General features: G+C 51.1%; 5 protein-coding genes across 5 annotated transcripts; 3 read left to right on the forward strand and 2 right to left on the reverse strand.

Annotated features, from left to right (window-relative positions):
- Nucleotides 1-1,212: 1,212 nt before the first annotated feature.
- Nucleotides 1,213-2,790, forward strand: VFPPC_02245 (dipeptidase domain-containing protein; the record flags this gene model as incomplete). Its single annotated transcript, XM_018281927.1, has 1 exon — nucleotides 1,213-2,790. The coding sequence occupies one exon, from the start codon at nucleotides 1,213-1,215 to the stop codon at nucleotides 2,788-2,790; it is 1,578 nt and encodes a 525-aa protein (XP_018139060.1).
- Nucleotides 2,791-3,633: 843 nt separating this feature from the next.
- VFPPC_02246 (A/G-specific adenine DNA glycosylase) lies at nucleotides 3,634-4,908 on the reverse strand (the record flags this gene model as incomplete). The annotated part of the gene is made up of 1 exon (XM_018281928.2): nucleotides 3,634-4,908. One exon carries the CDS (start codon nucleotides 4,906-4,908, stop codon nucleotides 3,634-3,636), a length of 1,275 nt encoding a protein of 424 aa, XP_018139061.2.
- A 2,636-nt stretch (nucleotides 4,909-7,544) lies between these two features.
- On the forward strand, nucleotides 7,545-9,405 carry VFPPC_02248 (hexose transport-related protein; the record flags this gene model as incomplete). Its single annotated transcript, XM_018281929.1, has 4 exons — nucleotides 7,545-7,787; nucleotides 7,852-7,931; nucleotides 7,997-8,274; nucleotides 8,336-9,405. The coding sequence occupies 4 exons, from the start codon at nucleotides 7,545-7,547 to the stop codon at nucleotides 9,403-9,405; spliced, it is 1,671 nt and encodes a 556-aa protein (XP_018139062.1).
- Nucleotides 9,406-9,929: 524 nt separating this feature from the next.
- On the reverse strand, nucleotides 9,930-11,052 carry VFPPC_02249 (metallo-endopeptidase; the record flags this gene model as incomplete). The annotated part of the gene is made up of 2 exons (XM_018281930.1): nucleotides 9,930-10,759; nucleotides 10,839-11,052. The coding sequence occupies 2 exons, from the start codon at nucleotides 11,050-11,052 to the stop codon at nucleotides 9,930-9,932; spliced, it is 1,044 nt and encodes a 347-aa protein (XP_018139063.1).
- Nucleotides 11,053-11,971: 919 nt separating this feature from the next.
- On the forward strand, nucleotides 11,972-12,160 carry VFPPC_16724 (hypothetical protein; the record flags this gene model as incomplete). Its single annotated transcript, XM_018294477.1, has 1 exon — nucleotides 11,972-12,160. The coding sequence occupies one exon, from the start codon at nucleotides 11,972-11,974 to the stop codon at nucleotides 12,158-12,160; it is 189 nt and encodes a 62-aa protein (XP_018139064.1).
- Nucleotides 12,161-13,470: the final 1,310 nt, after the last annotated feature.

Here is a 13,470-nt window from a genome sequence, read left to right on the forward strand (position 1 = left end):
GGCCGCCGCTCCCCTTTCCTACAAAGTCAATATACAATCCCGAGTCAAATATTTCCTACCGTTGGGGACGACTCGAATAACAGCTAGAGGAGCATTGCGGAGTCTCCTGGTGAGAGGAATTTTGCCCATGCTGAACCACGTCCTTCAATCATTGAGCAGATGGCAACCGCCAAGCCTCTCAGACCAGCTGGGAAATCCGTAAGGGTAGAAACCGCGGCGCGGAAAATAAGCATAATTTGAATGATACCCTTGACGAACCAGCTGCTCCTCAACCGAAGGGCCTAGTTAGGCTCCCGTTTCCGCACCTTTTCTGTCTTGGCAGGGTACGAATTCGACAATGAGAAGAGTGTTGCTGATAAGGAATGTGATACTGACGGAAGAGGTCTGGCTGTTTGGGCTGCCTACGCCCTTTACCTTACACAGAGTTGGCAACAAATGCCGGGGGTGGCTGTGTCTTGGTTGTTTTGCGACCGCACCACCAGTGGACTGGGACAATACCAATCATCCCATATACTTTCTCCACACACCAGCTATTATAAATGTACTAGCGAGCGGATGTATCAGTGGCAGAAGCCATACCCTCTGTATAGCAATCATAAGATTCCCGTCTACATCCTGGCAGATGGGAACTCTCATACACTAGCCATCGCTGTCGTCGTGGCATCACCAAGAGACTTCACAGGGCAGAGGTTACCATGGTGGTGCGAATATTTGGCAGGCCGGAACTGGACTACAGGAGGACCGAATCATGCCCAACTCATTACCAAACATGCCCTTGAGGTAAACAAAGCATTCACTGCCGTAACTAACAGTGACCCAGAAGCTTTGGTCCATCCTTATGTCCACCCCAACTTCAGCCTGATATCACATTGCGGGGGGCATTTGCGGGGGAAACGGGGTCGGCTGCTATCAGAATTGATGAGAAGCATGTATACTTCGAATGATCGACAGACCATCATTCTCTTCAGCAGACTGGGTTCTCGGTGTCCGCGGCGATAAAAAGTATGGTATACCATTTACATAATTGATTCAATTTAAGCAGACGTACATAAAAGCAGGCCAGGTCTCGACAATCAACCGCGACGCCACTTGGTTAGCCGCCGCCCATTTGCTACCACCTATTGCTCCAGCACATGGCGACCACCATTGTTTGGACTTACACACCACTCCAGAATCTCGGAACACAAGCCGACTCGGTGCAAATTCGGTATCATGAAGCTTCATCTTGTCATCCTGGCGCCGTTTGTTCCGCAATCCTTGGCGAGTTATGCTTTCTACGTCGGCAAGAATCTCACACAGCATGGCAGCGTCATGGTCGGAGGCACAGGTGAAGAGGTATCAAGCCACTGGCTGCAATTATTCCCTGCAAAGAACCACACCCTGAATGAGACCGTCACCGTGGGTGTGACGGATAAGGCAACTATCCCTGGAGAGTTGATACGCATACCGCAAGTGAGCCATACTTTTCGGTACCTTAGCATGGAATATTCGGACTATGAAGGGTTCCCTGCGCCATTGACCAACGGAGGCTTGAATGAGAAGGGAGTTGCAGTCAGGGATGTGTGGGCAAGCAACCGCGATGAATTGATTAACATGACGCCAACGCCGCAACACGGCGTGCAGTACAGTGACATGGCCAGGTTGATCATGGAGCGGGCAAGCTCAGCTCGGGAAGGCGTCGAACTGATTCGAGACCTCATCAAGAACCACGGTGAGGCAACCTACGGCGGCAACACACACCTTATAGCCGACAAGGACGAAGGCTGGGTCGTTTGGGAATTTGCTGGCGGCAAGGGTCTCTGGGCCGCAGAGAGACTGAACGCGTCTGAAGTTCGAGTCTTGTACCCAGGCTACATCGAAGACTTTCCCGTAGATTTCGCCCACAGCTCCGACTACATGGGCTCTGAAAACCTCGTCGAATTTGCTATCCAACAAGGATGGTGGGATCCCAAGTCTGGTGAACCATTCAATATCTTCAAGGTCTACGGTCCCCAGGGACCGGAGTACAAAGCTCGAGACGGAGGATTCAAGTACATGTCGCAAGCAGCGTTGGAGGACGCCACGCTCGCAATGGCCCCCGTCTCAGAAGCAGATCTCATGAAACGAGTCCGTGACCACCGCATTTCTGATGACGAGGCAGGCTACGGCCAGGTTGTCTCCCTACATGAGGGCAAAGACCCCGACCTGTTGAGAATCTGGATTGCTCCCACGGGGTCCATCGCTGCACCGTTTGTCCCATGGTGGCTTGGTGGACAATCCATTCCTCCCGAGTTCGGTGAACATCGGTATCTCACCACTGGAGCATCAAGCAGTTTCCTAACCCCAGATTTCGAACTCCAGGAAGCATCTCAGTTTGCCGGGCGCATCTTCAAACGCGTCCTGTACTACATGTGTTCTGCGCCGGCACAGTTCCTCCCCATAGTCACGGATATGCTGACCTCGTTCGAGAACCAGTCTATCACGGACCTTGCGTGGGTAGAAAAGAGCGCAAAGGCACTTATAGATGGTGGTGATAGGGATTCAGCAAGAAAGCTACTGACATACTACTCGAATTCCAGGGCAGCCAAGGCTCTCGAAATGGGCGGCGCCATGAATACTGCGCTGGACGGGTATATAAAGTTGAAAGGAATGTGGAAAGATCCTGTCGGCAAGGAGATTAATGATGCTGGAGAGGGAGCCGAAACCGTGAATTGCCTGATTGGATTTGATCCTGATCAGCCGGCAGATAAACAGAAGCCCATCAAGTCGACGAGGAGGAGTAGTAGATTCGTATCTCAGCGGATGCGTTAACTGGTGAATAGGAACGACTAGTAATTCATTCCGGAGTGTATGTAGACTTTTAATTCAACGGCATTTACAGTTATAAAAGACCAATGTTAAGTTTATACGCCTTGTAACGCAGTCTCACTGATGCAGTCTTCATTTGTTGGTGACTAATTTGAGTGATGAATGGCATGCTGCACCGGGTAGATAAAAATAGCATTTAAGTGCCCTTAAAAACACCATCCGAAGCCCTACGCATGCATCTAGTAATGGTACACACGATAATCCTCTAATCTAGTGATATCTATAAACTTCGGTGATCAAATGCCTCCTCATTAACATGCCAGCACTCATTCCGCACTCTTTACCATTGCCCAGCACTTACGCATCCCCGTGCCCATTGACTCTTCCTCCACGTCGTGACTCCATCTTGCCCGATCATTTGTTCCTTCCTCTGTGTTTCCAGGTATTTGAAACAGATGTACATGCATCGTCAGCTTCAAGTGTGAAAACAGCCAAGGGACATTACCCAACTCTCCCAAATGTTTCGGCGATTCACTGTCAAACAAGGCCTCCACGTGCGATTTGGCCAGCGCGGTTCGCTGCTTCGCCGTCTGGTACTCGTTTGGCGTAGCTATAGTCTTGCTAGGAAATTCCCACAACCCAGCCAAGAGACCCTTCTCTGGTCGGCGGTGGATGAGATAAGATCCGTCTGCACGACGAACCGCACAAACAACCGTTTCTTCTTCACGGACGGCCTTTTTGGCTATCTTGAGGGGGAATTTGCGCGCGTAGTTGGATATGGCTTCGTGCTGGGCCTCGATCTTCTTGGCATATTCTTTTTGGCCGTTGGTTGTTGACTTGGCCGATTTACCAGTAAATGCGAATGCCGGAGAGCGTCAGTTGTTTGGGCGCTTTCTTCTTATCTGCCGTCTTGGAATTGGCCTTTGTTTCTTGCAAGGCTGTGATGCCTGGATCGTTGCTCAGGTCCTCCTCGAAGGGTTCGCAGATGGTGCAAAAGTCTTCAATGTCGGCCACGGTGCCATCTTTGTTCTGACTCATATTCTTTGCTTCGTTGTATACACGGCATGAGGCGGTGATGGGACATTGGGAGCAGTTTGGCTTTGGGGTGCAGATAGTGCTGCCAAGTTCCATGAGTGCCTGTCCCCATCGACCGGGCCTGTCCGATATCTCTGACTTGCTGTCTTCGATGCTCAGGTGGTCGAGAGCAACAGCACGGACGAGAGCATCGGCAGCTGCCCAAATTGTGTCGATGACCATTTTATCAGACTTAATGTTGCCGTAAATCCCGAGTTGTCGACTCAGGACGCGCAGAACGTTTCCGTCAACCATTGGCGCCGCTCGACCAAACACGATGGAGGAGATGGCACCAGCTGTGTACCTACCAACTCCGGGAACCTTTTCTTCTAGCTCGCTCGCAGTTGATGGCAATAGGCCCTGCATCGTAGGATCCTGAACCACCAGTTTGGCAGCCTCATGGATGCGTGTGGCTCTGCTGTAATATCCGAGTCCTCGCCACGCGGCTAGGACATCCTCTGGGTCGGCGCCAGCGAGGTCCTGAATCGTTGGCCATTTATCCATCCAACGATTCCAATAATCAATAACTACCGCTACCCTTGTTTGCTGCAGCATGATTTCACTAATCCAAACTTCGTATGCCCGTCGTTCTAGCAGCTTTCGAAGTGCGGAAGCATCAGGTTCGTGGGAAGGATTGACCCACGACTTACGCCAAGGCATGGCTCGTGTTGTGCTGACAGAGTCAAACCATGACAGCAAAGCTTGTCGATGCTCCAAGCCCCTGCTCTCACAGAGGAATAGCGGCTTGTGATAAGACGTGGAGTGCTGTCGTTGCGATGTCGGGGAACATGGCTCTGGTGGAATGGTCCCGGGGTTTTTGAACAAGAACGCGTGAGTTTCAATGGCTTTGTGGACTCGAGATTTTGTAACTTTGCGTCTCTTGATGCGTCTTGCTCCATCATCTGATTCTTGAGTGTCGTTGTCGGAGGCGAAGGCGTCGCTGCTCGCTGTCTCTTTGCTCAACCGGGCTCGAGTTCTGCTGGATTTATTCGAGCCATTGGACGATAATCTGGTTGAAGACAGTCTCATTGAGCGTTTTCCAGTCATGTTTTGAGTCCGTCTAGGCAGTAATCGGTTTCGTCCATGATCAGGGCTGTTGTGAACTCTGCATGGTTGAATGAAAGGACCGCGTCGTGGTTGGCGCGTCTTTGGCCCACCATACCACGCGTAGAGTGCCGATGTCCACAGCCGCCTCACACATTACGCATCGGCCAGTCTCAGAGACCATAGTACGGCCGTATTGCTCAAAAGTTTGGTGCAATCGAGGTGTTCAATTCTATTGTGTGCGCGTCTTTCAGTCACGTTGTCTCTCCCTGTATATTCTGGTGGAAATCTTCTTGCCATTGTGTCCCGAAATTTTCTGATTGGACTGCGTGGTCGTCTCACTTTTCGTCACAATCATCTTCTCATTCAGATTGCGCTCCACTGTAATGAGCTGTTCAGGAGACACAGAGACACATGCAGCCCCATTCTTCGGCTCTTCGGATGTGAGGCTCGCCTGAAGCTCTAGAGAATCTAACCTACCTCCCACGTGGCTAAATGGGGGTCTTCAATATCTTATGAACTAGTGATTTTTGGCTGTGAAGATATCTCATGGCGATGTTGCATCGGAATCTAACCAGGACGCTGCTTGATACCTGTTGATACTTGTTGTATCAGCTAGAGTGAGTGTTCTTCTATACCTAGGTAGTTAAGGGTCTAAAGTTGTTGCATTTTTAGAAACAATGAGAAGACACAGAGTCATATCCTTATTAATTTCCAGTACAGTCGCCTTAAATAGGTATCAAACAATGTGTCTGAAAATACAGCTAAGATGAAACCTTCATTGGCCAAGGAGAAGTTGAAACCTCCTCCATCAAATTTTCCTGCGTTTGGTGACCCCAAAGGCAGTGGGTGTGGTAAGGTAACCCCATGTGGGGGAAAGGCGGGGAAGCTTTCGACGGCCGACAAAGAGCTGTGTGCGGCCAACATGGACACAAGTGACTTTAGCTGACGATAGATGACCCTGTTGGTTGGTGCTTTGAAGAGACTCGAGACTTGACAAGCCTGTAAGGATAATGGCTAGGCGACGGGCAACTGAACCAGCGTCAAATGACTCCGTGGTGCGTGGGGGCATGTGGTCGGTCTATTTCTGGTGACTCCAGTCGACCGGGACTGGGTACGAAGCGCCTTTCACTAATGGGAAGATGAGTGGGCACTTCACACGCCGTTGTATTGATCCAGAGTTCCCCATTTTGGCGACTAATAGTAATTGGGGTACTGTATCCCCGAGAGTGGTGGACTGTAAAGGCTGATGGCCAACAGCATTGAATCGTCGGACGATCCGCGGCGTGTCGTCAATGGCGTCAAGTTTGGTACGATGGAGATATCTTGCAGATATGTGATATCTGAGATATTGTCCGCTCGATGGGCATCTGATTCTTCGGATAAGAGGGATGTGACGGGAACGCCCCTAGCTCATCAACTCGTTTGATAACGATATCTGACTTGACTTGGTTCGGAGGTAAGAATGCGGTTCGTTAGATGGGGGTTTTGAGGTGGGGAGACGGTCGGCTGTAACCTTCAGCCGGAATGGTATGCTTGGCAACAATGAAAATGTGACGGTCTGTTGGACCTGAGTTCAAATTTTAGTAGCTGAAACGAGATCATGACGCTGATTGTCATCCGCTTTGGGTTGTTGAGCTGTTCTGTAGAGAGAGATTGAGCTGAAGTGATGCATGGCGCTGGAGATAGGACGGGGGAAAGAAGAGATTTTGGTGTGTGAAGAATCTTGGCGCTGCATCTCCATGTCTCTCTGGCTTCAATGCTCTGCACCGAGCAACAGGCAAAGAGGGAAAGAGCGAAGCAGGCCTGCGACGGAGCTGCGGGGGCTCGTCGGGGGTTGTGGCGCCACAAACCGAACTTGCCACGAGGCGTCAGTTACATCGTGGGGGTCACACCTTCCTCGCTGATGCCTGAGTCGAGCACAAGGAAGGTGCGGCCAGAGATACGATGTCTGGCCAGGCAAAGCTGGATGGATTATGGTGGTGAGTGATTGACCAGCACTTAGCACTTGAGAAGAAAGACCCGACCATACCAAACCATGCCCATCTCTGACTGGGCCGGACACTGACCCCAATCGATAGCCTTGCATGCTCCGACTCTTGAATCCACTTCGACCACCCAACCCTGCCTTAGTCTCCTGTCATTCCCCCAGTCTTCAGAAAAACTTCAGGCGACGCTCAATTGTCAGTTCCCTTTTAGTGCTGAGATTGGCGCTTCCGCATCAATTCGTGCATCCCCATGTCCGCCCAGTGGCTTGCTCTCCTTGGGGGTCAAGTTTGGGGGGGTTTCATTCTCCGTGGACAAGACAAGCCAAGGTCGTCGAGATGGAACTTGCAATTCCCGAGCAAGACCTGCTACCCCAATCTGCTGCCCCAAGTTTGGCCGATAACTGGGTCCAGGAAAAACATGGAGAATGGGGAACTAAACATTGTGGCACCGGGGGCGAGTCAAAAGGATAGATAAACCGCCGTTCCCATTGTGGTTTTGGAAAGGAAAGATCGTCCAGATCCAGACACTTGAAGGAGACTCTCGTTTGGTACCAGACGCAACTCTATCACCCGTCTGTTCAACCAAACTCTCTGCTGGACGCAAACGCAGACAAGTCTGGTGTGTATCAACAAGGCACCAACAGACACACAATGGGCTCCGAAAAAACAAGCTCAAGGCCCGTGGCCGACCATGGCTCAATCAATGCCGACATGGACCACGATCCCGCCATGGAGAAACGTGATGGCGGCGAAATCACCCAGATTCAGGGTGATGCTCATTTCTACGAGACCGTTAGCGCTGCGCCGTTGAACCCTTGGTCCAAGACTAGTTTGCAACTCTATATGATTTTGCTGGTTGCCGCGTTGAACGCAACCGCGTCTGGCTTCGATGGCGTACGTTCCAAGTCTAACGAGTGGTGCACTTTTATTGATGCCAGACTGCTAACTTGCCCTTTAGTCCATCTTCAGCTCTATCAATGCCATGGATCAATACAAGGCGTACTTTCACCATACTGAACTTGGATCCAGCACCGGCATGTTCGTATTTCCAAATTTGACCACTCGTTATCCATTTATTCAACGTATGCTGACTATAGAGGTAGCATCTTTATGATTTATACCATCGGAAACATGATTGGATCTCTCTTCACCGGCCCCATCTGTGACCATTTTGGACGCCGAGCAGGCATGATGACTGGATCCGTTCTCATCATGATCGGTGCCGCTGTTCAGACTGCTGCTCAGAATGATTCCTATCTCCTTGGTGGCCGATTTATTCTTGGATTTGGTGTTTCCATCGGCACCTCGTCTGCTCCTACTTATGCCCTTGAACTGGCTCCTCCTCAATGGCGAGCTCGTGTCGTCGGTTACTACAACACCTGTAGGTGCCTCTCCTCTCCACATTGCTCGTACCAACCTCACAAAGCTGACCTCCCGTGAAGTTTTCTACACCGGTTCCATCCTGGCCACTGGCGTCGCTTATGCCTCCAGCAAGAACGACAGCGAACTTGCGTTCCGTCTGCCCCTTGGTCTTCAACTCATTCCACCTGCGTTCATCTTCGCTGGCGCTTGCTTCGTCCCCGAATCTCCTCGATGGCTCACCATGAAGGGCAAGAAGGAGAAAGCCGCTGCCATCTTGGCTAAATACCACGGTGGTGGTGACATGGAACACCCCATGGTCAAGCTCGAGATTCGCGAATTTGAGCAAAATATTGAGCTGCAGAAGGCCTCCAGCGTCTGGAACTACTGGGCTCTGGTCAACACACACAACGCTCGTTGGCGATTTGCTATGATGGCTTTCATGTCCATCTTCGCTCAGCTGTCGGGCAACTCAGTGTTGACATACTACCTTCCATCAATGTACAAGTTGGTTGGCATTAAGACGACCGAGAAGAGACTTTTGCTTACGTTCATGAACTCGATTGTCTCTTGCGCCGGTGCCGTTGCCGGTTCAGCAACAAACGATCGCATTGGTCGACGAACCAAGCTGTGGGTTGGCAGTATCGTCCTCGCTGGTCTCTTTGGCGGCGTGACTGGCTTTTCTAGCCACTTTGAGGACAAGACCAAGGTGGTCGGCTCTGCCCTTTCTAACGGCGGTGTTGCCTTCATCTTCCTTTTCGGATGCGCCTACTCCTTTGTTTACACTCCGCTTACAGCCACGTACTGTGCTGAGGTGCTTGCCACGCCCACACGTGCCAAGGGTATGGGTATTCACGTCATTCTATCCAACTGCGCCAACTTGTACAACACTTATGTTACTGCTATTGCGCTTGACGCTATTGACTGGAGATACTACCTCATCTTTGTCGGCCTCAACATCATCTACAGCGCGGTGTGGTTTGTTTTTGGTGTTGAGACTCGTGGCCGAACTCTGGAGGAGATGGACGATGTGTTCAATGCCAAGTTCCCGCCTCGTGCTGCCCTCAAGAAGGCCGTCATGGTGCGACAAGGAGACGGACACTTGCAGGGACTGGAGGGGGATGATATGGAGGGACAGACTACCACCAAGTAAATATCGGGCAACACATTGCCATCATGGCTTTGTTCGCGGTGAAGGGTGTGAAGGGTGTTTACAAAATTTAGCGTTGATTAATAATAATCGTCACCTGGCGTCGTTTACATGATGTATAATAAGCGAACCCGCCATGAACCCCGAGTACTTGCCTTATGTGATTCGACGAATAGTCTGCTCTGTGCCGTTGAATGCTTCCGGCAGGTCTGTCGACATATACCATGTACGCCATGTCTTACAGGATTTCCACCACGAATTGGTAACCAGCGTGTTCAAGTCAATTAACCCTAGCATAGGTTGCTGTGCATCTATCACGGGGGATTTCTGTGGCAGGACAAGGCTTTTTCACAGTGCAATCACCAAAGATGTAGTCAAAGACAATTGAAGTTATGTAAGTAGTATATGCCTACTTTCCCAATTCATATACAGCAATGAAGATATACAGCCATCAAAGTTCGTAAAGTATCATCAGTTTTCGGCTCCAAACAGCAATACATCTGCCTATCCATCCACCAGGCGACCATCTAGCACTGGGCGTAGATGGCATTAGCAAACAACGCATAGGTATCAGCATTGTTCAAGGCATCCTGGGTATCCAGCTTCATGGCGTTATCGTAGCCGTAGCCAAGATCGTCAGTACCCTTGATTTGACGCAGGTGCGTAGTCTCGTGCAAGTTAGTGGTGGCCTGGTCCTGAGCATGGCACGAGGACGTCAGGTCAGGAAGCTGCTCAAAGTACAAATCGCAGTAGGCCTGGAAGCTCTCGCTGGGGACGGTGTACGCCAAAACGCCCTGTTGGCAGCCGTTGTCGACGTCGGTGCAGTAGTACTTGGAGACGCCGCCGCTCGTGGAACCGCACTCCTGCGCGACCTTGCCGAGGACGTCGGCGACGGTGCTCTTGGTGGACTCGCTGGCGTCCTTGAAGTATTCCTTGACCTTGGCGTCGTTGGATGAGGCAGCGGACTGGGCGGCCTTGGCGAGCTTGGCACAGTTGGAGAGGGCGGCCTTGGTGACGGAGAGCTTTTGGCCGGTGCAGTCGCTCTGGACGTTGGTGCGCTTGTCGGCCACGCGGAAGGACTTAAGGATGGAGGAAGCTTCGGAGCCGTTAATGTCGGCGTTGATGGTGTTGGAGTGGTAGGGGACGGAGCCGATCAGGGTGTTGTCGTTCTCGCCGGCGAAGTGCATGATACCGGCTGAGTGGATGTCAAACTTGCCACCGGATGAGAGGTCGTGGACCTCGCCGACATTGAAGGTGACTTCGATGGACTGGCCAGCGGGAATTCGCTGGAAAGCAGCATCGCTCAAGCCCTTGGTGGTGATGCGCTGGCGGATTCCGCGGAAAGCAACACTCTTGCCTGCAAGGTTTGTTGTGTAAGTGGGAGGCTTCTCATGGTCTGTTTGGCTTGTGTTAGATGGATGGAGACGACGACTTACCATCGGTACCGGTGATGCGGGTCTTCTGGATGGCGGAACTGTCCAGAATGGTACCGGTCTTGAAGATCTTCAAGTTGTTCTTGCCATTGTTGGTAATGGTTGCCTTGATGCCACTGTTGCCGTCCATCTCCAGCTTGACATCAAGAGGAGTTGGGGCCTGGGGAGCGGCCGCAGCCAGGGAGACGAGAGCAGCAAGGCCAGCGAGGAACTTCATTGTGATTGTGAGGATATGGGTGAACCACGGGAATAAAGATATGGAAGATGGGTAAGGTGATGAGGCTGTTGGACTTGAGATGGAAAGCTGTGACGATGTAGAGACTACCTTGATGGATAGAGATGTCCTCTTCTTCTTATACTTCTTCAGCATGGAGGTTTCTCCATTGCCCAAGTAAGCCGAGAACCAGAAAAGGCATACCATCTCTCGTTCACGGTGGCTGTAACTTTTCGGACAAAGTGCAACGATATCCCGGTTGGCATAGATTACAAGGATGATTGCTTCCAAGTGCCGATCTGTGGGGTTGGTGAGAGGACCATGTGAACCACGGTTGAATCCTTCCTATCGAACTAAACGGGAGGGATAACAATGACACTTGCCTGATAGCGTAAGGGTCTCGAGTTGCTCGCTTTCTGGGTTTGCCCATACGTTGCACGTTGTTGATCTCGCGCAGATGTCGTTTTGTTTTCTTGCTGTTCATTGGACCGGGCACAGTTTCGGATATAGACCGAAAGTGACCCGCATGTGCTAATAGCTACGATACGTGCTGCTGTTTCTGTCGCGAAATTGGTTGAGTGAATAGATGGAGATGTGATAGAATGCCTGGTGTATTGACGGGCTGTGATAACAAATGACAACGACAAACAGTTACCACAGCCGCCTTCAACGAAACTGAACCCAGTTAACGTACATGTAGCTCACGTTCGGTCCCCATTTCCAGAGCCGAGTGATGACCATCACAGCCAGCAGAAGTCATCCTCGGCAACACACTCAATCCAGGAGGTGAGGTCCTTCATCCCCTGCTCCATTGTTAGCCGCAAGATCTCCTTCCCAATGAGACGGTAGAGCGAACCCTCAACCCCCTACCATGCGACAATTCATTGTTCGTTGGAGGTGGGTCAATGTTGTATCATGGTTGATGAGAAACTCGAGATGGTGCTTCGTTAGTGGCTCAAGTCCGCCGTTTAGACCAAAAGGCATTAAATTGTTCATCCCCACCACGCACTTGCACGGATTTTGGTCCTTCTCGCCTCTAGTTCCTCCGGGAGGAGTGAAAGGAACATTAGGTCCTGTCGAGGTTCATATGTTGCCTGCCTTGTTTGACTGAATATTTGCAAATCATTCTGCAGCGCTTTGCAGGGCTCGTACTTGCGGGATAATGACTGATACGAAAGTGCAGCAGCTCAATAACCGACCTGAACTAGCCAAAGCTACCTAGTTTCGCAGAAGGTTCAGTTTCGGTGGCCATGTTTGTCCATGTTTCGCTGCCTTCTCCAGACCTGACGATCTTTACCTGAAGATGGCCATCAAAGTCACTGGATTGAAGAGGTATTGATCAGCAACAGTAGATCCAGGGCCGCGCTAGAACAAAGGGTCTTTGTTTTCGCTACACATACACTTTTGAGGAAATACCAAAAGTCAGTTATCATGACTCGGTGCGCGTAGCTACATACCCGCTGTTCCCCCCGTATGTATTGAAAAGGAGAGTATCTGACACAGTATCCAACACAGGTAGTAAGGAGAACCATGTCCTGACTGAGCCAAGAACTGTGTACGTTGGTACTGCATTTACCGGACCGTCCGGGACTCGGATCGCGGTAATGCAAGTGGCAAGCCCTCCGGACCATTTGCCTGAGCCCAAGTTCGTTGGCTGGCTGTCAAAGGATTCGGAGACGTTGGGGAGGACTAGCCGTGCCTGCAATTTACTGGTCAGCGGGAGTTGAAGCATGAGCTTCTGGTATGTTCCCTGCTGCCATTCGGTCAGCGCCGGACTATCTCACTAATTGGCCATTGGGACCCCCCTGGTCATGACGATCGCCGAGACTTTGTCCGATTCCCTAGGGTGGTCTGTTGCCCACCTCCTACTTAGAGCGTAAAGGGGAGGCCGTTTCATTGGCGACCTTCCATTCTGGTGCATCTCTCCCGTTGTTGATAAGATGAAGTTGAACAGCATGAATGTCGATCTTTGTTTAGGGTGTTGAAGAGCTGAACGAAGTTGAACCGTGACTTGCCAACAGGCATAGGCACTTAGGCATCTTGGTCGGTCTAATGCTTGCCGCGCGTTACCAATTCGTGGCATTGCACATACTGTATGGCCTTTACTCCGCTCCCGGCAATGAGTCGGCGTTGTGCTGCGTACCTCAGTCGAACTTATATCCCATCCAAAACAGGCAAGACACTAAAGTGAGTTCGTATAGCTTACTTGTACATTGGTATAACCAACGGGCGCTGACACGTCTTCAGGACTAGTTCAATAGGCCTGAGTCTCGGAAAGTCGCCCTTCGGGTGTGACGAGGAGCCCGGCAGGATGATCAGCTCGAGGTCATTTTGAGTCACTCGGTCGCAACACAAGCAAGAACAATTTCAGACGACAACTTCGCCGGGAATTCTCTCACGTTGCCTTTCTTCAAGGCAGAG

This window comes from Pochonia chlamydosporia, chromosome 1 (genome assembly GCF_001653235.2).
Source record: "Pochonia chlamydosporia 170 chromosome 1, whole genome shotgun sequence".
Lineage (NCBI taxonomy): Eukaryota > Fungi > Ascomycota > Sordariomycetes > Hypocreales > Clavicipitaceae > Pochonia > Pochonia chlamydosporia.